The following is a 27,025-nucleotide window of genomic DNA, read 5'->3' as shown; positions in this document are numbered from 1 at the left end:
ATGTTGTCGCCAGTGGTTGGCGGAAGGTGCACGTGCCCGTCGACCTGGGACCGGACCGCAGCGACGCACGGATGCACGCCAAGACCGTAGGATCCTACGCAGTGCCGTAGGGGAACGCACCGCCACTTCCCAGCAAATTAGGGACACTGTTGCTCCTGGGGTATCGGCGAGGACCATTTGCAACCGTCTCGATGAAGCTGGGCTACGGTCCCGCACACCGTTAGGCCGTCTTCCGCTCACGCCCCAACATCGTGCAGCCCGCCTCCAGTGGTGTCGCGACAGGCGTGAATGGAGGGACGAATGGACACGTGTCGTCTTCAGCGATGAGAGTCGCTTCTGCCTTGGTGCCAATGATGGTCGTATGCGTGTTTGGCGCCGTGCAGGTGAGCGCCACAATCAGGACTGCATACGACCGAGGCACACAGGGCCAACACCCGGCATCATGGTGTGGGGAGCGATCTCCTACACTGGCCGTACACCACTGGTGATCGTCGAGGGGACACCGAATAGTGCACGGTACATCCAAACCGTCATCGAACCCATCGTTCTACCATTCCTAGACCGGCAAGGGAACTTGCTGTTCCAACAGGACAATGCACGTCCGCATGTATCCCGTGCCACCCAACGTGCTCTAGAAGGTGTAAGTCAACTACCCTGGCCAGCAAGATCTCCGGATCTGTCCCCCATTGAGCATGTTTGGGACTGGATGAAGCGTCGTCTCACGCGGTCTGCACGTCCAGCACGAACGCTGGTCCAACTGAGGCGCCAGGTGGAAATGGCATGGCAAGCCGTTCCACAGGACTACATCCAGCATCTCTACGATCGTCTCCATGGGAGAATAGCAGCCTGCATTGCTGCGAAAGGTGGATATACACTGTACTAGTGCCGACATTGTGCATGCTCTGTTGCCTGTGTCTATGTGCCTGTGGTTCTGTCAGTGTGATCATGTGATGTATCTGACCCCAGGAATGTGTCAATAAAGTTTCCCCTTCCTGGGACAATGAATTCACGGTGTTCTTATTTCAATTTCCAGGAGTGTACTTCTCCCAACAAAAGAGAGAGAGAGCGAGAGCGAGAGAGAGAGAGAGAGAGAGAGAGAGAGAGAGAGAGAGAGCGAGAGAGATAGGCGGCCGTGACTGCCCGTTGACTTGTTGTTCAGCCCTACAGTTCAACTCTATAGATACCGGAAAAGTCGATAGTTTTCGTGATTTCGACGGCTGCCAAACGCAACAGTCTAACGTTTATTTACATCGGGCTTAATTTACTTTTATATATCGTACCAAATTACAATGTTCGCATGGATGTTTGTGATGTCCTTAGGTTAGTTAGGTTTAACTAGTTCTAAGTTCTAGGGGACTAATGACCTCAGCAGTTGAGTCCCACAGTGCTCAGAGCCATTTGAACCATTTTTACAATGTTCCCTAGTCATAGTGTTAAATGGAACACCCACATATTTTTATTTTTATTTTTTTTAAATTTCAAATATCACTGTACATTTTCGTTTAAAAGTCAGCAGACTGACGCTACTGGCAATATCGGCAATCATATGAGTTATTATCAGTGTCTCAACAGGCTTAATTTAATTTGATTGCTGGAAACGAACGTCTTTATCTTATGCGTAATTTCCATCATAGCAGCAAAACAATACGAGGTGCCTAAACTGGCAGCCATGCACACGTGACAAATTAACTAATTAACGTCCACCAATCGACGCGGCGACAACGTCAGAAAGTGTAAATGGTCCATTTAGTCATGTGGCGGTTTTACTGAGACAGACTTTGGTTACTTCCCTTGTGGGTTTACTGAAGTATCGAATGTACTTCGGTATCCTTCGTTATTCTTACCGGAAAATGAGTAACGTCTATACAATCAACGTGCTTTACAAGTTTTCTCAGTTGGTCTTTTATTCAAAATGGTTCAAATGGCTCTGAACACTATGGGACTTAACATCTATGGTCATCAGTCCCCTAGATCTTAGAACTACTTAAACCTAACTAACCTAAGGACATCACACAACACCCAGCCATCACGAGGCAGATAAAATCCCTGACCCCGCCGGGAATTGAACCCGGGAACCCGGGCGTGGGAAGCGAGAACGCTACTGCACGACCACGAGATGCGGGTGGTCTTTTATTCTTTCCGGTGTTGCTGCTTAGATATTTCGGTTACTTGTTGCAGAGCACAAGTGAAAACTGCAAATGAAGGTCACGGTTTTGAACGGATGTCTTTCTCTTTTATTATAAAAAAAACGTTCTAAGCTGTGAGACGAGATAATGTAGTGTAGTATTCTACAACTGGTATAAAATTTGCGAAGATAATAAATATTTGGAGAAATTTAAGTTAAAGTCGTGACGTGACGTTGAGGTTGTAGTTCCGTACTGAACATACAAATGAGACACTGAATTGTTCGTGATAATTGTATTTATGACCTGAAATGTTTGTTAATGTCTGTTTCAGTAGAAGTGACTTATTGAGAAAAAAATACCGAAATATGGAACAGCAGTACGGACTGGAGACGTACTGAAGATGGCAGAACCAATGAAATCACTGCTTTAAACTTAGCAGCTCCTCTTTCGGAATATGTGCAAACTAATACGAATGGCTGGCCTGATATGCAATATTTTGAATGTGAAAAACGCTCATTTCATACAGAAATATAGGGCCCTGCATAACCTCTATTAGAACGTACACAGATCAGTATTTTGAATGTTCAGATACACTCCTGGAAATGGAAAAAAGAACACATTGACACCGGTGTGTCAGACCCACCATACTTGCTCCGGACACTGCGAGAGGGCTGTACAAGCAATGATCACACGCACGGCACAGCGGACACACCAGGAACCGCGGTGTTGGCCGTCGAATGGCGCTAGCTGCGCAGCATTTGTGCACAGCCGCCGTCAGTGTCAGCCAGTTTGCCGTGGCATACGGAGCTCCATCGCAGTCTTTAACACTGGTAGCATGCCGCGACAGCGTGGACGTGAACCGTATGTGCAGTTGACGGACTTTGAGCGAGGGCGTATAGTGGGCATGCGGGAGGCCGGGTGGACGTACCGCCGAATTGCTCAACACGTGGGGCGTGAGGTCTCCACAGTACATCGATGTTGTCGCCAGTGGTCGGCGGAAGGTGCACGTGCCCGTCGACCTGGGACCGGACCGCAGCGACGCACGGATGCACGCCAAGACGTAGGATCCTACGCAGTGCCGTAGGGGACCGCACCGCCACTTCCCAGCAAATTAGGGACACTGTTGCTCCTGGGGTATCGGCGAGGACCATTCGCAACCGTCTCCACGAAGCTGGGCTACGGTCCCGCACACCGTTAGGCCGTCTTCCGCTCACGCCCCAACATCGTGCAGCCCGCCTCCAGTGGTGTCGCGACAGGCGTGAATGGAGGGACGAATGGAGACGTGTCGTCTTCAGCGATGAGAGTCGCTTCTGCCTTGGTGCCAATGATGGTCGTATGCGTGTTTGGCGCCGTGCAGGTGAGCGCCACAATCAGGACTGCATACGACCGAGGCACACAGGGCCAACACCCGGCATCATGGTGTGGGGAGCGACCTCCTACACTGGCCGTACACCACTGGTGATCGTCGAGGGGACACTGAATAGTGCACGGTACATCCAAACGGTCATCGAACCCATCGTTGTACCATTCCTAGACCGGCAAGGGAACTTGCTGTTCCAACAGGACAATGCACGTCCGCATGTATCCCGTGCCACCCAACGTGCTCTAGAAGGTGTAAGTCAGCTACCCTGGCCAGCAAGATCTCCGGATCTGTCCCCCATTGAGCATGTTTGGGACTGGATGAAGCGTCGTCTCACGCGGTCTGCACGTCCAGCACGAACGCTGGTCCAACTGAGGCGCCAGGTGGAAATGGCATGGCAAGCCGCTCCACAGGACTACATCCAGCATCTCTACGATCGTCTCCATGGGAGAATAGCAGCCTGCATTGCTGCGAAAGGTGGATATACACTGTACTAGTGCCGACATTGTGCATGCTCTGTTGCCTGTGTCTATGTGCCTGTGGTTCTGTCAGTGTGATGATGTGATGTATCTGACCCCAGGAATGTGTCAATAAAGTTTCCCCTCTCTGGGACAATGAATTCACGGTGTTCTTATTTCAATTTCCAGGAGTGTACTTCGAGTGGCCGCCACTCGTTCCAAGCTCTGGGAAAAGAAGAGGTTTTGTGGGTGTGTAGCGTCTGTCTGTTCCAAATGTTCCAAAAAATAGTAGTTATGTTTTTTAAATAACGAGACGGAGGCTCCTTTCGAAAGCTAGAGCCTCGTATTATAGGTTAAAACAATGGTTTTCGTGATTTTATTTTCTTCACTATAGTGTTTGCAGAGTGTTTATTTTATCCACTTTCGTGATCTGTTTTTAAAAAGTGAATGAAACGCAAGCCCAAGTAGACGACGTGGACGATAAAATTCATGAGCTATTGGAAAATATTAGTAATAGAATACTGTAGTAAAAACATCAGTAGTTCAGAAGGTTACAATCATGTTCTGGCTGATATTTAGAAAGAGTCAAGGTTTCCTTAAGCACAAACATTGCGTCACAAAGAAATGGGACAGTCTGTAATGTACATGCCAGATATTATAATTACATATTACTGATGTTATTAGAGTCAGAAACTGCCGGCCGGAGTGGCCGAGCGGTTCTAGGCGCTACAGTCTGGAACCGAGCGACCGCTACGGTCGCAGGTCCGAATCCAGCCTCGGGCATGGATGTGTGTGATGTCCTTAGGTTAGTTAGGTTTAAGTAGTCCTAAGTTCTAGGGGACTGATGACCTCAGAAGTTAAGTCCCATAGTGCTCAGAGCCATTTGAACCATTTTACTCAGAAACTTATGTAGATTTTGAGGATATTAGTGGTCCTTCTTGATATTAAGTAAAGTGTTAGGTATAGGGAAAAAATTAAATTTATATTTTTTTAAGAAAAACTTTTTATTTGATGTGTTATAAATAATTTGAAGTGAAGAAGTGCAAAGACCTGTGTATACCGTAATAGACTACACATTTTAGGGAGTAAGTTGTATTTTTTTAGATTTTTAAACAAAATGCAGTGACAGATGTGGCTATTTAAAGAGAATCCTGCACGACAGTATGAAAATGTACGAGTTTTAGCACTCACCACTATAATGATATGGTACAATACTTTAATGACTTCTGCCCCCGCTCCCCATTTCACCAGACCAAAATCTTGGACTTGCCCCCGGTCTGTTGACAACGAAGATCGCAAATCGTGTCGTGTAAATTAAGACATGTGTTCCCTACAGTACGACATACTGATATCACAGTAATGGAACACAATACGTGACTATTCAGTACAAAATGCGAAGCACTGTGTTCATTGTGTAAAACAGACCCCCACGAGTGTGTTTTAATTGGGTTGCTGTGTTGAGAGGTCAGCGATGTTTGTGGATCGGGATAAGGACGGGCGGCTGAGGTCCCTCACAGAGGAGAGCCGTTGGCGGCGTCTGCTGGCAGGGCGGCAAGAATTGAGCCGGCGGCCGCCGTTGTAAACACCGCGTGGGGACCGCTGCCAGGGACTGCCAGTCGCCGGGTTCAGCCGCTGCTGGTCGCCGCTTATTTCGCGACAAATTATCCCGGACGGCCTCTCCGCTACAGCTGTCCCTTCCCGCTACGAGTCGATTCTGTTTCTTCCGACACAGCGCCACTCTGCACACAACGGTCGAGATCTGGGGCTTTACTGGCTTCCTAATCCGGCGATTTTCTTTCAAGTAAATTTCTTTTAAGTAAATTAAAATATTATGGCGTCCCTGGTAGTGCTGCAAAGTGGTTTCAGTCATATCTTACTAATAGAAAACAAAGGGTGTCATTACGTAACACTTCAGCAGGAGGCAATCAGATATCATCTGACTGGGAAGAAATTACATGTGGTGTTCCCCAAGGTTCCATACTAGGTCCACTACAGTTTCTTGTGTATATTAATGACCTGTCATCTGTTACATTACCAGATGCCAAGTTTGTCTTATTTGCAGATGATACAAACATTGCAACAAATAGTAAATCAAATATAAATTTAGAAAGGGCAGCTAATCAAATTTTTACTGGCATTCATATCCAATTCACTGTCATTAAACTTTGAAAAGAACCACTATATGCAGTTCAGAACTTCCAAGAGATTTCCTTCTGGTGTGTGTATAAAACATGATGACATGGAAATAGAAGAAGTTGAGAGTGTAAAATTCTTGGGATTACAACTAGACAATAAATTCAGTTGGGAGCAACATACTAAAGAGCTGCTAAAGCGCCTAAACAAGTCTGAGTTTGCAATGCGAATGATGTCAGACAGAAAACATAAATATAACAAAAACTGGCATATTTTGCTTATTTTCACTCAATTATGTCATATGGTATCATATTTTGGGGTAACTCCACAAACAGAGAAAATTTTTTTAGAGTACAGAAGCGTATAATAAGAGTAATGAGTAGTGTAAATCCAAGAACATCATGTCGAAACCTGTTCAATGAATTGGCCATATTAACCACAGCTTCTCAGAATGTTTATTCCTTAATGAAGTTTGTTGTAAATAATATATCTCTTTTTCCAACTGACTGCTTATTACACAGTATCAATACTAGGAATAAGAACAATATACATAAAGATTTAAAATCACTTACTTTTGCCCAGAAAGGAGTCCAGTATTCAGCAATGCATATTTTCAATCAGCACCCATTAAGAGTTTAGTTTCAGACTAGGCAAAATTTAAACATAATTTAAAAGGGGTTGTCGAAAAATATCCGCTAGCAGTCACAATAAACGGTTGTTTATTCGTCACACGACCGGTTTCGGGCTTGCGCCCATCTCAGGTGAAGATGGGCGCAAGCCCGAAACCGGTCGTGTGACGAATAAACAACCGTTTATTGTGACTGGTAGCGGATATTTTTCGACAGCCCCATAAAGGAACAGTCACGGAGTTCGACAGCATCTACTATGGATAAAATTCATGTAATTTAAAAGAATTTTTGGTGGCCAACTCCTTGTATTCCGTCCATGAGTTCCTCAACAAGTGCAGTAGACCATTCTAATGAAAATTTGTTATACTTTAATTTTTGACAATACTTGGTTGTAACAGTCAAGTAACTACCTACTGTGTGAATGATGGATGTATGGAAAGGAGATGTAAGTCTTAAGTCTGTAAATAGTGGAAGTTTAATTTTAAATCTTGTACATAATCTGACTGTTCTTAACTGAGGATCACTGAAATGAGTAATTTTCTGTAATTTTTGACAATACGTGGTTGTAATAGCCAAGAAACTAGCAAATGTCTGAATGATGGATTTAATGAAAGCAGATGTAAGTATTAAACCTGTAAATATTAGAAGTTTAAATTTCATTTATGACATAATTTTACTGTTTATTGACTGAGGATCATTAAAATTAATGAAACTCAAGTGTTTGTAATTACATTTTTGTAATGTGTTTATCTGACATGTTCTACACCCAGGAGGATTACCTCTTTTATGGGTCTATGGAATGAATCATTAATCTAATCTATTCTAGGGGCTCTTGCACTTCTTGGAAAAGTGTCGAACACTTTGTCATTTTCTTTGTGTGAATGTTAACCTATATCCAGTCACTGTTCCTGCTGAGTTTGATCAACTACCCTGCTGGCCATTAAAACTCCAACACCACGATGCCGGCGTTAACAAACGTCAAACTGGCAATTGCACTGTATGCTTGGTTATGCTAGTGATTAACATTTCAGAGGGACAACAGAAAATAGGTAGACTAACGCCATCTACGTCCTGTATGTAAAGAAAGACTGCGCGGCCGGTTTCTGCTTCAGATGTCACATATGAATGCTGATTGTGACAAAGCTGCGCGGAGTGGCTTAAGTAGTGTGTAAGTCTAGGGACTGATGATCTCAGCAGTTTGGGCCCTTAAGAATTCACACACATCTGAACATTTGTGACAAGCTCTTGTTGTTCCTCATATGACAAGGAGAACTGTTTACCGGCATATGTTCGAATTTGACAGAAGAAGTATTGTGGACTATCGAGATGAAGAATTACCGTTGCACGATGTGCACTACCTGTTCAAAAGTATCCAAACATCATAGTGTAACGGGGAACTGACCACTAGACGTCAGAGTCCGACTCGCCTGTATACACTCTGATGAAAGAAGTCATCGGATAGCGACATACACATATACAGATGGTGTGACACTGGTGTCAGCTGTACTCAGGGGAGTCACGTGATAAGGTTTCCGACGTGATTATGGCCGCACGACCGGAATTAACAGACTTTGAACGCTCAATGGTAACTGGAGCTAGACGCATGGGACATTCCATTTCGGAAATCCGTAGGGAATTCAATATTCTGGGCTCCACAGCGTCAAGAGTGAGCCGACAATAACATATTTCATGCATTACCTCTCACCACGGACGACGCACTGACCGACAGCCTCCACTTAACGATCGAGAGCAGCAGCCTTTGCGTAATGTTGTCAGTGCTAATAGACAAGCAACACTGCGTGAAATAACCGCAGAAATTAGTTTAGGAAGTACGACGAACGTATCCGTTATGACAGTGCGGCGAAATTTGGCGTTATTGAACTACGGCAGCAGACGATCGACGCCAACAGCACGATATCGCCTGCAGCGTTTCTCCTTGCCTCGTCACCATATCAGTCGGACCCTACACAACTGAAAAACTGTGACCTCGTCAGATGAATTCCAGTTTCAATTGGTAAGGGCTGATAGTAGGGATCGAGAGTCGTGAAGACCCTACGGAGCCATCGACCCGAGTAATCAACAAGGCACTGAACAAACTGGTGATGACTCCATAATGGTGTGGGCTGTGTTTACATGGAATGGAGTTGGTCCTCTGGTCCAACTGAACCGATCACTGAGTGGAAATGGTTATGTTAGGCTACTTGGAGACCATTTGTAGCTATTCATAGACTTCATGCTTCCAAACAACTATGGAACTTTTGCGGATAGCAATGCGCAATGTCACTGGGCCACAATTATTGCGATTGGTTTGAAGTACATTCTGGATAATCAGAGCAAATAATTTGCCGTCCACCCAGATCGCCCGACGTGAATCTCTTCGAACATTTATGGGACATTACCGAGAGTTCAGTTCGTGCACAAAATGCAGCACAGGTAACACTTCCGCAGTTATGGACGGCTGTAGAGGCAGAATGGCTCAGTATTCTGCAGGGTACTTGGAACGACTTCTTGAGTCCATGCCACGTCGACTTGCTACACTACAACGGGCAAAAGGGAGTCCGACACGGTATTAGAAGATATGCCACGACTTTTGTTTGAAAAAATGGTTCAAACGGCTCTGCTCACTATGAGACTTAACATCTGAAGTCGTCAGTCCCCTGGACGTAGAACTACTTAAACCTAACTAACCTAAGTACATCACACACATCCATGCCCGAGGCAGGATTCGAACCTGCGACTGTAGCGGTCGCGCGGTTCCAGACTGAAGCGCCTAGAACCGCTCGGCCACACTGGCCGCCCAACTTTTGTTATCTCTGTGTAAAAAAAAGCCGGGGAGAGTTGAATTGTCAGCAGAAAAAGCAGTAATAGCAGAATGGTCATTGGGTGTTACTCGAGCAACATATCAACCCTTTGTAATGTCTCTTGCAGCGGTCTCTCCGGGATATTTTCAGAAATTTTATAAATTATATAACTCAGTACATATCTCGAAATATCTCTTCTTATCTTACCGATTCCTAAACATTAATTTACGATGATTATCAATGCAAAGTACAAAGTAGTTTCAAGCCCTATTATTCCTTGGAGCGTGCATTTAGTCCATGGAATAGCTTCTCTGCTATCTACGTTTTCTTTTATGAAAAGAAGGATTCAGATCTTGCCGATTAGCTGTGAGAGAATGAAGATGTATATCTAGGTATTGTTGAGCTAGTCGCCATCTTGATGAGATTCTGTATGAGAAGGAATTTAATACATGAACTAAAGTAAAGTAAGTGTATTCGCGTATTATTTAACGGATTATTATTGACAGTGTCTGCTTACTACGCTGTGTTGCGCGGGATCAGTGGGGAACGTTTGATTTACACTGGACGAACCTGCCGTTTCGTACGCTCAAGATATCCAGTTTATTACTTTCAATAAATGGGCTAACACGGTCTTATCAGCAGATCTCCGGTCTTCCCTTCCCCATGTGATCACCGAAAGTTAATAGTTATTACAAATGTTTTCAGGAGATCGACTGACAATTTTCGTCGCACCGAGACTTCGAAATTGCTTCATTGCCTTATGGAATTTAAGTTAAGCTTAATTTAATCAGGATAGAACAGTATTGAACTGTGTGAATGTGATAAGCCTGCTTTGTGAAAGAAAATTCCCTTAATATACGCATGTTTTTTACTATCCTGATCAGTGAAGCTAAATCAGGCCGGTGTGAGAGAGGTTTTTAAATTTCAGATCCCACAAAAACAAAACAAAAAACAAAAAAAAAATTAAACCTTCTAAAGCTGCCCAAGTCGAATGTTTCTAATGTGACTCCCTAAGAGACCCTTGAGGTAGTGTAAAGAGCGACTCCAATGGATAGTGGGTGACTGGAAACGAGAGATGTGAATTCTTTGGATTTGACGAATGTTAGCAGAATGTCACCTGCGATCTCGTGAAACGCGCACAGTGAAGTACAGAGGATGTGGCGTTACGGTATGCGGATGTTTTTCGTGGTTAAGGTGGTTAGGGTGTTATCCGCTTGTTCCACTTAAGAAAACGCTAACTATTGAAAGATATTAACACATTTTACGGTATTGTGTACTGCTTACAGTAGAGGAACAGTTCGCAGAGTATAGCTGCTGTATCAGCAGGACAATGCACCATGCAGCGTATGTGAGGCAATGGTTTGTAGACAACAACATTTCTGAAACAGACTTGCCAGCCCAGGCCCAACTTGAAGCCAATGGAACGAATTTGAGATGAGTTATAATGTCTATTTCGCTCCAGATCCCAGCGTCCTAAATCACTACCTTCTCTGGTTTCGGCTCTCGAGGAAGAATGGGCTGCCATTGCTCCACATACATTCAGATATCTCCCTGAAGGTGTTTCCAGCAGAGTTCACTCTGTTATAAAGGCGAAGGGTGGACACACTCCATATTAATGTCCACTGGCCTTGCCGCAGTGGTAACATTCGTTCCCGTCAGACCGTCGGAGTTAACGTTGTCGGGCTGGGCTAGCTCTTGGATGGGTGACCATCTAGTCCGTCGAGCGCTGTTGGCGAGCGGGGTGGATTCAGCCCTTGAAAGGCAAACTGAGGAGCTACTTGAGTGAGAAGTAGCGGCTCCGGTCTCGGGAACTGGCATGCGGGTGGGAGTGCAGTGTGCTGACCACACGCCCCTCCATATCCGCCTACAGTGACGCCTATGGGCTTAGAATGACATGGTGGCCGGTCGGTGCCGTGGGGCCTTCGTGGCCTGTTCGGACGGAGTTTAGTTTTTAAGTTTTTAATAGATATTTGGATACTTCTTATCAGATAATGCAGTTACGTTTGTATGGATCCCACGATTGTCGTGCGAATATTAAATCAATTTCTTCAGGAGGACCGTACATAATGCCATGCAGAATCTAAAACGGCCCTCACGCCCCTCTCAGGCGTCCAGAGCGGTACAATGAACTGGGATATTTGCTTGTTTGCAACAAGATAAATATCCACGTCGACAGTACGACGCTATCGGGAGCATCATGGACTCTCAGAACGACGAAAACGTTGCAGCTTTCCTTACCGCGCTGGTAGAGTGTGACCTACCGATAATACTATGTCCAGCGACAAAATGGAAGGAAAATTAGTGTTTGACATCCAATCGAGAACCAGGTCATTGGAGACAGACCAGCGACAAGACGGCAAACAGGTGTGGCACCATGTAGTCATTTCAAACGACCCGGGCTCTGCTTACAGCATCCTGATGGACGTACGAGTGTGTGTAGGCTCCAAGGAGAACCAACGTTGCCATACAGCATTCGAGATAGTCCAACAAGCACAGCACCTAGCTTATGGTGTAGGTTGCGAGTCGGTATACAATCTGATCACCTCTGGTTCGCTTAGCCGGTAATTTAGAGAACAGATTTTACCTTTCTCACTTGGATTTTACCTTTCTCACTTGTGACGGCAGGTGCTATGCTCTGTCTCCGTGACATTGTGTTTCAACAATATAATGCAAGGTTGCCCATTGCCTACCTCGATACAGAGAGCGTTCGACTGTTGCTTTGGTCTCAGCGTTTTCCAGTCCTCTCAGCCAGTAAAAACATCTGGTCATGACTTAGCACCAGTCACCAGCCACTACGACTGATAATCATAGAGATGAAGCGGCATGCAATGACGTACCCGTATCTGTAATCCAAACTCAATTCGATTCGACGCCCAGCTGTGTCAGGACCATTGTCGTTGCCAGAGGTGGCAGCCCTGCGAACTAAATTTCACACCTTGTATACCTATGAATCACCTACAAATTTATACATGCCTTCTTCCTACCACATTGTGTACATACATTAATTAAAATGTCATATTTTGTTATCCTTCCTGGTATTGCAGGAGCACCGTACATAACTTCTTGTTTTTTGTTTCTTCTCTCATCAAAACGAAAAACTTGTCATTGTCATTGTACCCATCGATTTACTGATGTACCTAGATGTCGCAGATACCTCAGTCTAATTTGGATATTTGTTATCAGTTTTATTTCACAGGCAGATGCATAACATTATACGACCACCAGCTTAATGACGTGGCAACCAAAGGAGTCTGATTTTTACCGGAATATCGGCGGTGGTGGTCAGTGATGAGGGGAGAGGTGAGTCTGTCATGTTTCGGCCCGGTATCATATATGGATACCGGATGTCTCTCACCGCTATGGGGGATAATTGAAGGCCACGCTGTATCGAGACTGGATTATCCATCCTATTGCCAGGCCTTCCAGTCAACATTCCGGTGAAAGTTTCGTCTTTCAAGACGATAATGAAGGAGAACTCTGTAAACACCTCCTACCAGAAGGGTGGACTCTATGAAACAGAAACGCCTTCGGTATCTACTGCCGTAAGCCCGATTGAGGGTGATTGGGACCAATTGAATCATGACCTGTGTTATCGCTGCAACCCTCATTGCACAGCCTCACGAGAGATGCCGTCGCATCACATTTGAGTAAAAATTTCTCGGTCCATAGCTCGTGGTCCTCCTGCTAGCGTCGCTGCCTTTCAGTCGCAGGCTCGAGGGTTAGATTTCCAGCTGGGTCGGAGATTTCTCAGCTCGGAGTCTAAATATTTGTGTTATCCCAATCATTTAACCTCATCTTAATCGGCACGCATGTCTCCAAAGTAGCGTCAAATGCAAAGATTTCAATCAGGTGGTTAAACAACCACAGAAGGGGTCTCCTGGCCATCAACGCAATATGACCATTCCATTTCAGAAACGTCTCGACCAACTTATGAACAGAACGCCTAGAAGGTCCAAGCGGCTATAGCGCAAGGGGTGGAGCAACACGGTATTGTTACCCAGCAGCAGATTTTGTTTCCACAGATGTGGAAAGGTGCGACCACAGAGTTCCCGAAAGCCACGTCACGACAGTCCAAACCATTATACAATACGCACATTCTCCCTAAGAGAACACAAACTTATTTAGGGAACACTACAAAATTAGATTCTCTGGATCATTTTACATGTTTCTATTAGTCGGTAGGCCCAATTCTGTACGCTTTTGACCGCTGAAACTTCTATGCTTTAAATTTATTCACAAGAGATTTCCCCATTCCAGCTCTACCATCAACATGGTACAATTTTTTAAAGAAATGAGTATTCCAGGCCCACATTAAGCCGAGTAATGGCTAACTTGACAGATGTCATCATAATGGAAGTAAATACCGTCTTTGACATCATCCTACTACTGTAGCTATGTTTAATTCGTTTTTGGTTTTTTCCAAATCAAGCAGAGGAGGTTTTTGAATGAACTCTGGATGCTATCATGGCTGTTTGCACCTACCAAGCTGGCTACGACAAATGACACGTTGTACGACTGAAATATGCTCATTAAGACAGTGTAGGTCACTGATGTCGTCAGTGCTTTACAACTCAGACAAAAATCAAGCTCTCGAAATGAAGTGTACAGTTTGTTGACAACCCATAATTGTCTTCCATACAATGATATAAAAAAGTAGTTACTGTTTTCTGAAATTTCATTTGCATTATTTCTTATGTGTCAATATATATATATATCGATATACCAAACTAAATGTATTTTGTGTGCGTGATAAAATACAACATATAGTATATTTTCAATTTAAGATGCATGCTAATTTTTTATCAACAGTTTGATATCGACTTTTTTCATATTTTACAAATGACGTCTTTTTAATAAGAAAATAGGCAATTGCCCCATGAAAGCAATTAATATGGAAAAGGATTTAAAACTACACTTACGCTGGTCGGTGTAACGGTACGTCGTTAGTTTGCCAACCACGTCGCATCCGCCTGTGACTCGCCTTATAAAAGGAGCGACGTGGCCCACTGTTTACGGCATAGTACTCATATTCCGAAAGATCTATGGTGATTTAGTTTTTAATGGGTTTGTTAGCTATTTTGAGGCAAATGCTGTGATGCTTCCTAAAACATGCCCAAGACTGAATTATTATTTGATGATTGTTCAGTGCAAGATATTGTCCTGGTTATGCTGCGTAGCATAGATTATCATATTACGCGATGCAGCAAGAGCAAGTCTCAGCGAGACAATATTTTAATGTTCCTACAGTGTGATTAGACGAACGTGAACATAGTCAGACATGACATTGACCACGAACTGAATCTCAAATAGAGAAACAGTGCAGAAAATGCAAGTTTCTTCTTTATATGACCTCTAACCCGCAATTCCAACGCAAGAGATCATGCGATAAACATACAGAAATTCGCTGGCTGTATATAAAATAGTGATGAAATACAGAATGAGATTTTTACTCTGCAGCGGAGTGTGCGCTGGTAGGAGACTTCCTGGCAGATTAAATCTGTGTGCCGGACCGAGACTCGAACTCGGGACCTTTTCCTTTCGCGGGCAAGTTCTCTACCAACTGAGCTATCCACGCACGACTCACGCCGTGTCCTCGCGGCTTTAATTCTGCCAGTACCTCGTCTCCTACCTTCCGAACTTCACAGAAGCTCTCCTGCATGTAGAGCACTTGCCCGCGAAAGGCAAGGTCCCGAGTTCGAGTCTCAGTCAGGCACACAGTTTTAATCTGCCAGGAAGTTTCAGTGATGAAATAGTTTAAAGCGGTTGGACCTAACGGGGAGAAAGACAGCAGGCTTGAAACACTCGGTGAAGACAGTTTCTGGAACGCGATAAAACATTACTTACTTTTCGGTGTGTGTGGTTCAAATGGTTCAAATGGCTCTGAGCACTATGGGACTCAACTGCTGAGGTCATTAGTCCCCTAGAACTTAGAACTACTTAAACCTAACTAACCTAAGGACATCACAAACATCCATGCCCGAGGCAGGATTCGAACCTGCGACCGTAGCGGTCTTGCGGTTCCAGACTACAGCGCCTTTAACCGCACGGCCACTTCGGCCGGCTCGGTGTGTGTGCTCTATTACATAAGAATACTTGTTCGTTTAGGAAATGTTCACGAATGATAATAGATAAAATATTCAATCGTACTGAAGAAATTAATAATTATTCCAAAAAAAAAAAATTGTTTGAAGTTAATTCTATTTGCTATTTCTATTTCCGTAACTAACATCCGACATCTGTTTCTGAAAAGTTTATTTACCGCATCGTAAACTTTGATCTGTGTGTATTTATATCTTTACTCGTTTACATATTTTGCAACTGAGGCGGAAGTGACAAACTACGTCGTAATTTACATAAATGTTTGTAAAAGACATCTCAAAGTTACGGTCTCACTAGCTGGTGTGCCAGATCAGTGGCGATTTTGCAATGAACCAATGACACAACCGACCTACCGATGTTCAAGAGACGGGAAACGCTCTTAAGGAGTAACGGAAGTCCGCCATTCGTAGGCAAAGAGTTGTTTGACATGAGGGCGTTTCTTTTATCGTTTAGATAACTCGTCTAGGATATACACGAACATCTCAAAAGCACGTGCACAATTTTACATATTGGACACTGTACGCTTACCCTGAATACACCGCGAAATTAGCCCCCATTAGCTCGTATTTGCCGAAAACCTTTTTCGTTGAGATTACACCAGCGGGATTGAAAAGAACTCAGGACAGTATTATTTACAAAAAGAATAAAGAGATAAGTCATATAATTATTGACTAATATCGCCAGTGTCTGTTTGTTGCACTATCCTGGAGCATATCCTAAGTTCAAATAATATGCAGTAGATCCAGATAAATAGATTCCTTCTTGTAAGAGTTCTGGAAGGTTTTAGAAAGTGTATCATATTGTCGAATAATAACCAATATATGATCACGCAGAGTATCTTCGCAAATATGTTATTGGGTCGATTAAATACTGACTAATTGAACCAAGTGCTTTGTAGTGGACCGTGTATGTTGAGAAAAAACACAAATAACATGGAATGTGCCTCAAGAAAGTATAAGTGGACCACTAACAATCTCAGTATACTTAAGCTATACACTGCGTTGTTCGCACACAATGCCATTGCCTACAACGAGATACACTGATCAGACAGAATATTATGACTACCTACCTATTATCGGTATTATCGCGTCCAGGCAATAACAGCGTCAATCAGCGAGGAATGACTGCTAGTCAGACACATGCACGGTGCGTGTAGCATCAGAGAGAGTGCTGTCTGTATGTAAAATGGGAAAGACGTGCAATCTATTTGAGTTTGGCCGAGGGCAGATTGTGGTGGACCGGAGGCTCTCCACAATCATTTCGGAAACTCCACTACTTGTCGGGTGTTCGAGGTGTGCTGTTGTGAATATCTCCAATACGTGACGAAACCAAGGTGAAACCACGTCAAGACGTCGTGGGATTGGGCGGCCACTCCTCGTAACAGATGTCGGACGTCGTAGGCTGGACAGACTGGTAAAACAGGACAGGCGGCGAACTGTGGCGGAACTAACGTCAGACTTTAATGGCGGGCAGAGAACAAGTGCGTCTCAGCACTCAGTCCCCCGAACACTCGTAACGATGGGCCTCCTCAGAGGACGACGCATGCACGTGCCAATGTTAACACCAAGTCATCGGCAATTACGACTGGAAATGGGCGCGTGACCATCGGCGTTGGCGCAATGACAGAGCGTTGCATGGACTGATGAATCTCGATACCTTCTTCATCAACCGATGGGAGGGCGCGAATCCGTCGTCCTCCAGGGGAACAGTTCCTTGACACCTGTACTGCGGGACGGAGGCAAGTTAGCGGCGGCTCCATTATGCTCTGGGGAGCATTCGCGTGGACATTCATTAATCCAGTGGAGCTCGTGCAAGGCATCATGACAGTCAAGGAGTATGGTACACTTGGTGCAAACCACGTACACCCTTTCATGACAATAGTGTTTCCCCGACGGCAGTGGCATTTTTCAACACGATAATGCGCCATGTCATAAGGCCAGGGGAGTGATGGATGGCTTCTAGGAACACAGTGGCGAGTTCCAATGTATGCGTTGGCCCCCAGCCCGCCGGATCTGAACCCAATCGAACACATCAGGGATGTGACTGAACGTGGCATTAGAGCTCATCAATCCGCTCCCAAGAATTTGCGGAAATTAGGTGAACTGTGTGTGCAGATGTAGTGCCAGCTCTCTCCAGCGTCCTTACAAGGCCTCATTGCTTCCCTGTCACTACGCTTAGCCGCTGTTATCGGTGCCAAAGGTGGACATGCCGGCTGTTATGTAGGTGCTCATAATGTTCTTTTTGATCAGTGTGCTGTCATCTGACGTATGTAGGAATACAGAAAAAATTCACACTTGGTTTAGCTAATGCCAGCTCTCTTTAAATGTGGATAAATGATAAATAATTTTACCCATAGCAAGAAAGTAAGTTCCCTACACTCTCGGATTGGAAAATGTGTATTTAACATTTGAGTCACGTCATATTGCTTAAATTTGAAGGGCTAATACTAGGTTTTAACAGCAAATGTAAGATCTGTAGCAGGGAAAGCGAATCGAAGACTTTATTTTTTTGGAAGGCTTCGGGGAAAGGAGAGGGCGTATGTAAACCAAATCGCAAACAAGATCGCGCATAATGGATGAGTACTGTCCAAGTGTTTGGAGTCATTTTCAAAAAGACATCGAACGGATTCAAAGATGGGCTGCTGGAGTCGCACTGGTTCGGTATAGGCGATAGATATTATGACGAATGGCAGCTACCTCTAAATGTAGAATGGCAGCTATCTCTAAATGTAGGAAAATGTAAGTTAATGTGGATGAGTAGGTAAAACAAATCATTAATGTTCAGATACAGCATAAGCAGTGTCCCGCTTGACGCTGTCACGTCGTTTGAGCATTGGGCGTAACGTTGCAAAGCGATGTGAAATGGAACGAGGATTGTGGCACGGAAGGCGAATGGTCGACTTCAGTTTACTGGGAGAATTTTAGGAAAGTGTGGTTCATCTTCAAAGCAGACTGCAAAAAGGGCTCTAGTGCAACCTGTTCTTGAGTACTGCTGGAGTGTTTGGGATCCGTACTAGGTCGGATAGAAGGAAGACACTGAAGCAATTCAGAGGCGGACTGCTAGATTTGTTACCGGTAGGACCGAGAAATACGCGAGTGTTACAGAGATTCTTCGGGATCTCTCTGGGAATCCCTTTACGGTGAGTGATATTGTTTTCGAGGAAAACTATTTAAAAAAAATTAGGGAACCGGCATTTGAAGCTGACTGCAGAGCGATTCCACTGCTGCCGACATACATTGCGTACAAAGAATACCAAGATACCATACGAGAAAGTAGGACTCATATAGACAATTGTTTTCTCCTCGCTTTATTTGCGAGTAGAACAGGAAAGGAAATGACTGGTAGTGGTGCAGGGTACCTCCCACCACGTGCCGTAGGGTGGCTTGCGGAGTAGGTATGTAGATGTAGAACATTGTAGCAAACAATCTCGGGGAACTAAAATGGGAAAAGTCGGAAGGAAGATAATTTTGTTCTCGCTCGACCTGTTGGGTAAATTTAGAGACAGACTGTGAAGGGTTTAATTCCTACTATCATGTATCTCATTAAGAAACGGGAGAACAAGATAAAAGAGAGTAGTGCGAGTACAGAATCATGCGCTCAGTCATTGCTCCCTCGCCGAATATGTGCGTGACAAGAAAGAAAATCACTAATATCGATACAAAGTAGCCTTAAGCCGTTCGGCACACGGACCGTGCTGTCGAACGTTAATGTTGAGCGTGCGAAGTTCAACGTGCTGCTGAACGCTCAGGAACGATGCGACTTGTGCATACGGTACGTGGGCCCCAACGTGGTATACGCGATCGCAACGCACTCCAGCGGCAGTTGAGGGATGTTTCTAGTTCGTAAATCACACTGTCTTACTCAGCAGGCGCGCGTGAAATTCCCACGTTAGCTCTATTAAAACGCACATTTCCTCCATTGTTCATATCCTAGTCACGTTGTTCTATATGAAATATACTCAAATAAAAACTTCAATATCCATGTACATGTTTTTAAGACAAAAAGGAAAGTACCATGTCCAACCAATAAGGACACAGACTTATAAAAGTTCCATTACAAACAGTGCGACACAAATTTACGATAGTTCTCCACATAAGATAAACAAAATTTAATCTTTCCCACATTTTAGTAAAACCCTAAGGTCATTCTTCCTTTATCACTGTTCCTACCCAGTAGCACAATCTTTATAACATGTAAATTAAGAAACTCAAAGTAAAAAGGAACAAAATATCTTTATACAAGTAGCACAAGCTGTCTTGTACATTAAGCCAATCAAACAAACTCACTCCTCAAAAAAAGGTGAACTTCTATTTACACAACATCAAATATTGTAGTATATACTTACATTAAACTGACATTAAGCGTCAGAACCTATTATATACGCGAATGTTAGGAAAAAAAATTTACTCTTGGCGAGACGCGAACCATCATCAGAACACATATCTGATCATGAAGCATCAACGCTACTCACTACGCTTTTTTGAGCAGGGGCCATGCTAATATTCTCTGCATCGTTCGAATTTTAGTATATGCACTGCCGAAGCAAGTACGTCTCTAAAGCGACAACGATTCATTTGTGGCCAATCCTAAGATGGTTGCTACTTGCTAAATCCTGTAATCGTAGCTATGTTACTAACTGAAATTTAATTGTCACAAATTGCACCAAGAACAATGTGTTTTTAGTGGATCCTCAGTGTGTCGCTACCTTCAAATGACTTACTCTCATAATACGCAAGTTACAATAATTCTTCTACCACGAATATAATGCCTCTCTATTTTATTGCAACGAATCACGCAGTTAACAAAGGGTTTTCGAGTGATTCTCAATTTTCTAGTGCTCAGAAACGACATATATACGTAAAGGCTTGAACTGACTGCCAATATGGCGTCTCACAGCTCAATGCTAAAGGGAGCTGGGATGCGAGGCCTACGAGAAAGACAGGCTGCGGCGCGTACATCTCGAAAGTAGTCCTGCGCTCGCTCAAATCAGCAGACAAACTACGTTTCTACACCTGTTAACTCGTAACTAGGCGTGTCCGTACAAACTGAAACTGAATCTTCTACTGGAATCTGCTATTATGGAATCTTTCTGTTGCTGTTGTTGTTGTTGTGGTCTTCAGTCCTGAGACTGGTTTGATGCAGCTCTCCAAGCTACTCTATCGTGTGCAAGCTTTTTCATCTCCCAGTACTTACTGCAACCTACATCCTTCTGAATCTGCTTAGTGTATTCATCTCTTGGTCTCCCTCTACGATTTTTACCCTCCACGCTGCCCTCCAATACTAAATTGGTGATCCCTTGATGCCTTAGAACATGTCCTACCAACCGATCCCTTCTTCTGGTCAAGTTGTGCCACAAACTTCTCTTCTCCCCAATCCTATTCAATACTTCCTCATTAGATATGTGATCTACCCATCTAATCTTCAGCATTCTTCTGTAGCACCACATTTCGAAAGCTTCTATTCTCTTCTTGTCCAAACTATTTATCGTCCATGTTTCACTTCCATACATGGCTACACTCCATACAAATACTTTCAGAAATGACTTCCTGACACTTAAATCTATACTCGATGTTAACAAATTTCTCTTCTTCAGAAACGCTTTCCTTGCCATTGCCAGTATACATTTTATATCCTCTCTACTTCGACCATCATCAGTTATTTTGCTCCCCAAATAGCAAAACTCCTTTACTACTTTAAGTGTCTCATTTCCTAATCTAATTCCCTCAGCATCACCCGACTTAATTCGACTGCATTCCATTATCCTTGTTTTGCTTTTGTTGATGTTCATATTATATCCTCCTTTCAAGACACTGTCCATTCCATTCAACTGCTCTTCCAAGTCCTTTGCTGTCTCTGACAGAATTACAATGTCATCGGCGAACCTCAAAGTTTTTATTTCTTCTCCATGGATTTTAATACCTACTCCGAATTTTTCTTTTGTTTCCTTTACTGCTTGCTCAATATACAGACTGAACAACATCGGGGAGAGGCTACAACCCTGTCTTACTCCCTTCCTAACCACTGCTTCCCTTTCATGTCCCTCGACTCTTATAACTGCCATCTGGTTTCTGTACAAATTGTAAATAGCCTTTCGCTCCCTGTATTTTACCCCTGCCACCTTTAGAATTTGAAAGAGAGTATTCCAGTCAACATTGTCAAAAGCTTTCTCTAAGTCTACAAATGCTAGAAACGTAGGTTTGCCTTTCCTGAATCTTTCTTCTAAGATAAGTCGTAAGGTCAGTAGTGCCTCACGTGTTCCAGTGTTTCTACGGAATCCAAACTGATCTTCCCCGAGGTCGGCTTCTACTAGTTTTTCCATTCGTCTGTAAAGAATTCGTGTTAGTATTTTGCAGCTGTGACTTATTAAACTGATAGTTCGGTAATTTTCACATCTGTCAACACCGGCTTTCTTTGGGATTGGAATAATTATATTCTTCTTGAAGTCTGAGGGTATTTCGCCTGTTTCATACATCTTGCTCACCAGATGGTAGAGTTTTGTCAGGACTGGCTCTCCCAAGGCCGTCAGTAGTTCCAATGGAATGTTGTCTACTCCGGGGGCCTTGTTTCGACTCAGGTCTTTCAGTGCTCTGTCAAACTCTTCACGCAGTGTCATATCTCCCATTTCATCTTCATCTACCTCCTCTTCCATTTCCATAATATTTTTCTCAAGTACATCGCCCCTGTATAGACCCTCTATATACTCCTTCCATCTTTCTGCTTTCCCTTCTTTGCTTAGAACTGGGTTTCCATCTGAGCTCTTGATATTCTTACTGTTATTAGTCCTATAATGACGGGAAGTCCATGGGTGTACTTATAATTTGTTACGGCTGTACCGGCGTACAATAAAATAAAATCATGCTAAAATGATTATCAGTTTGTGACATTCGCTATTTTTAACTTCATTAAAACAGCAATTAGTCAATACTTTTAGCCAGAGGGCAAATACTTGTTTATAAAATGTGATTAATGTATAATAAGGCGTCGCATAGCGACGGTGGAATTTCCTAAATAATGTAATTCGTCGACTTTGGGCGGCAACATAAACAGAAGAATACGGATAGGTATGCGATCCTTCACTATTTTGTTCGCTGGAGAACGAATGAAGCCTTGAGCGCTAAACACTTGTACTGTTTTTCTTAAGTAAGACTGGCGCAGATATGTGGCAGTCTGATCTAACTTTTACTAAATGTATAAAAACGTGTTCCGTCCAAGTTTGAGTGAAGTGTAAAAAGAAGAACTGTTATAACTTATCGTGATGACGCACGAGCGACAGCGCTCAATGGACATGAAACGGACATAAAAATCTACCGTCGTTGTAGTCCTAAGCTAAGGTACGATATATGTTTTAGTTATAATAAATATTTGTTCTGGGAATACTGAATCATTTAGCAGTGCTCATTCCTATCATCTCCTCAGCGTTATTTTCATTTTAAGTATGCATTTTGCTATGATTACAGACACCAAGATCAGCAGTCCAATGTGCGTGTTACATTGATAAAAAGAAAACTGTTTTATCGTCTTCTTGCATCAGCTTTAATATTGAATTTCCCTTTTGTGTGATGTTACAGTTGTTTTTGCGCCCTTAAGAACTTTCTGGTCCCTTAGGAAACTGTTTTCTCGTAACAATAACTTCACGATCGGGTATGATCGTATCTACGATCATGAAGTAATTAGAAAGACGAAAACGCAATTTCTTAATCAATAGCACGTTAGTTGTGACTGCTTCAAGCCACGAGAAACTGCATTCACATTTCATAGTGCAATATTTTTTGACAATGGTCAATCCATGATTCTTACGCCAATTGTGATTGATGAAACAGTAAGCGAACTCTCAAACTCCAACAATTCAATTGAATAACAACATCACTTTTATTTTGTTACATCACAAGTTGCATAAGGCACCACTTCCAGCATTTAATGAGTACTGTTAAGCAGAAGAGACTAAATGCTATAAACAAGCAGTTATACCATTTATATCGAGTATTGATCTTAAATTAAATTTTGCTGTAGTACTGTCAATCAGTAAGATTTCATAATAGCAGATTCCAGTGGAAGATGCAATTCTCGGTAGTACTTACACGCCCAGCTGCGAGTTAACAGGTTTAGAAACGCATTTTGTCTGCTGAGCTGAGCGAGCGAGCGAGTTCAGGACAAACTTCGTGACGTACGCGCCGCGGCCTGTCTTTCTCGTGGGCCTCGATGGCGTGCATGTGACGTAGGTGCCGTTGTGCCGTCTGATTGGTCAACGCTTAGACGCACGCTCATAATATCTGACATGCTAGATACAGCTCTGCACGTTCGGAAAGACTCCCGAACGTGCTATTACACGCTATGACGTCAGATTCTCTGCAAGCTCAACGCTCAACGTTCGGATGCACGGTCCGTGTGCCGACGGCTGTAGTCACGCACTTTATTGTGGCTTCCAGACGAAGTATGTAGATGCGGAACTTAGAGTACACAGTACCATGATGCTGAGATCAATGCATAAAACACACGCACACACACGCACACTGTGGGCGAGAGCAGAGCAGGTGTGAGGCGGTGGGACTGACCTTCCTGCGGATGATCTGGGCGCGCACGTGCGCCTCGACGATGTGCGACTTGCGCATGTCGCCGACGCGGAACATGAGGCAGTGGAAGCCGTCCCGCTGGCAGATGACGGCGTGCCGGCTGAACAGCAGCGTCTGCGTCCGCTTCTTGGGCCGCGACAGCTTGGCGAACACGATGCCCACCTGCGAGCAAGGCACGACAAGCTGAATCACCTGAGGAGCTAGACACTTGTATGTCTGGTACTGACAAAAGACACTTGTTAGTTCACGAATACCTCCTAACAGTCCACCGAACGGCCTCTGCAAGGGGAGCATACACCCAAAGGATCGGCTATTTTCCTCGTCGTCCGTGCTATTGTACAGTGAGTTGAGAAAGTTACTAAGCAGTGGATTATATTAAAGCTCGATTTTCTGAAAACGCTTGAGAAGTTCACTGTACAAGATCAGAATTCGTTACATTTAAGTATGATCTACAGACGTGTGGAAGATGAGCGAAATGTCTGTTGGGCAAATGCTTCCCTTGTGAGTGATGTCAGTGGATATATTCGTACTCGTACGGGGTGGACAACATTAAAGGTAGGCGCTGCAGTCATGGACTGTGTGGGTGGTCCCGGCGGAGGTTCGAGTCCTCCCTTGGGCATGGGTGAGTGTGTTTGTCCTTAGGATAATTTAGATTAAGTAGTGTGTAAGCAAGGAGAAAATATAAAAATGCAGTAAATGAAGCAGGCAAAAAGGAATACAAACGTCTCAAAAATGAGATCTACAGGAAGTGCAAAATGGCTAAGCAGGGATGGCTAGAGGACAAATGTAAGGATGTAGAGGCTTATCTCACTAGGGGTAAGATAGATACTGCCTACAGGAAAATTAAAGAGACCTTTGGAGATAAGGGAACCACTTGTATGAATATCAAGAGCTCAGATGGAAACCCAGTTCCAAGCAAAGAAGGGAAAGCAGAAAGGTGCAAGGAGTATATAGAGGGTCTATACAAGGGCGATGTACTTGAGGACAACATTATGGAAATGGAAGAGGATGTAGATGAAGATGAAATGGGAGATATGATACTGCGTGAAGAGTTTGACAGAGCACTGAAAGACCTGAGTCGAAACAAGGCCCCGGGAGTAGAGGACATTCCATTAGAACTACTGATGGCCTTGGGAAAGCCATTCATGACAAAACTCTACCATATGGTGAGCAAGATGTATGAGACAGGCGAAATACCCTCAGACTTCAAGAAGAATATAATTATTCCAATCCCAAAGAAAGCAGGTGTTGACAGATGTGAAAATTACCGAACTATCAGTTTAATAAGTCACAGCTGCAAAATACTAACGCGAATTCTTTACAGACGAATGGAAAAACTAGTAGAAGCCGACCTCGGGGAAGATCAGTTTGGATTCCGTAGAAATACTGGAACACGTGAGGCAATACTGACCTTACGACTTATCTTAGAAGAAAGATTCAGGAAAGGCAAACCTACGTTTCTAGCATTTGTAGACTTAGAGGAAGCTTTTGACAATGTTGACTGGAATATTCTCTTTCAAATTCTAATGGCGGCAGGGGTAAAATACAGGGAGCGAAAGGCTATTTACAATTTGTACAGAAACCAGATGGCAGTTATAAGAGTCGAGGGACATGAAAGGGAAGCAGTGGTTGGGAAGGGAGTAAGACAGGTTTGTAACCTCTCCCCGATGTTATTCAATCTGTATATTGAGCAAGCAGTAAAGTAAACAAAAGAAAAATTCGGAGTAGGTATTAAAATCCATGGAGAAGGAATAAAAACTTTGAGGTTCGCCGATGACATTGTAATTCTGTCAGAGACAGCAAAGGACTTGGAAGAGCAGTTGAATGGAATGGACAGTGTCTTGAAAGGAGGATATAAGATGAACATCAACAAAAGCAAAACGAGGATAATGGAATGTAGTCGAATTAAGTCGGGTGATGTTGAGGGTATTAGATTAGGAAATGAGACACTTAAAGTAGTAAAGGAGTTTTGCTATTTGGGGAGTAAAAGAACTGATGATGGTCGAAGTAGAGAGGATATAAAATGTAGACTGGCAATGGCAAGGAAAGCGTTTCTGAAGAAGAGAAATTTGTTAACATCGAGTATGGATTTAAGTGTCAGGAAGTCATTTCTGAAAGTATTTGTATAGTGTGTAGCCATGTATGGAAGTGAAACATGGACAGTAAATAGTTTGGACAAGAAGATAATAGAAGCTTTCGAAATGTGGTGCTACAGAAGAATGCTGAAGATTAGATGGGTACATCACATAACTAATGCGGAGGTACTGAATAGGATTGGGGAGAAGAGGAGTTTGTAGCACAACTTGACCAGAAGAAGGGATCGGATGGTAGGACATGTTCTGAGGCATCAAGGGATCACCAATTTAGTATTGGAGGGCAGCGTGGAGGGTAAAAATCGTAGGGGGAGACCAAGAGATGAATACACTAAGCAGATTCAGAAGGATGTAGGTTGCAGTAGGTACTGGGAGATGAAGAAGCTTGCAGAGGATAGAGTAGCATGGAGAGCTGCATCAAACCAGTCTCAGGACTGAAGACCACAACAACAACAACAACAACAACAACAGTGTGTAAGCTTAGGGACTGATGGCCTTAGCAGTTATGTCCCATTCGATTTCACACACATTTGAACATTTTTTGAACATTAAATGTATCGTTATACATGACGGTAGTATTTTTAACATGTCCCCAATAAAGTATATCAACGCCTGTTTGCAGCTAGGGTATCCATTTAATTATCATTTCATTAAATGTATCGGGAAAATATTTCTGTTATTTCGTGCCAACGTAGTCCGAGCAACAAAGAGATCATTAGAAAAATATCCGAAACGAGTCCAGACCCACCACTCACT

At 43.6% G+C, this 27,025-nt stretch overlaps 1 protein-coding gene and 1 pseudogene across 7 annotated transcripts in view; both read right to left on the bottom strand.

Moving 5' to 3' along the window:
- The window catches only part of LOC124774959 (inward rectifier potassium channel 4-like), a 675,359-nt gene that overhangs the window by 397,645 nt on the left and 250,689 nt on the right, over window positions 1-27,025 (bottom strand). For all 7 annotated transcript variants that reach the window (XM_047249682.1, XM_047249681.1, XM_047249679.1 and 4 more), the window contains exon 3: window positions 24,159-24,338. In XM_047249682.1, the coding sequence (XP_047105638.1) occupies window positions 24,159-24,338 (180 nt within the window). The remainder of the gene's footprint in view (window positions 1-24,158; window positions 24,339-27,025) is intronic.
- On the bottom strand, window positions 20,056-20,156 carry LOC124778173 (annotated as a pseudogene).

Source organism: Schistocerca piceifrons, chromosome 2 (genome assembly GCF_021461385.2).
Source record: "Schistocerca piceifrons isolate TAMUIC-IGC-003096 chromosome 2, iqSchPice1.1, whole genome shotgun sequence".
In the NCBI taxonomy this organism is placed as follows: Eukaryota; Metazoa; Arthropoda; class Insecta; order Orthoptera; family Acrididae; genus Schistocerca; species Schistocerca piceifrons.
The sequence above is the reverse complement of the archived record's forward strand: the minus strand, read 5'-3'. Positions and strand labels throughout refer to the sequence as shown.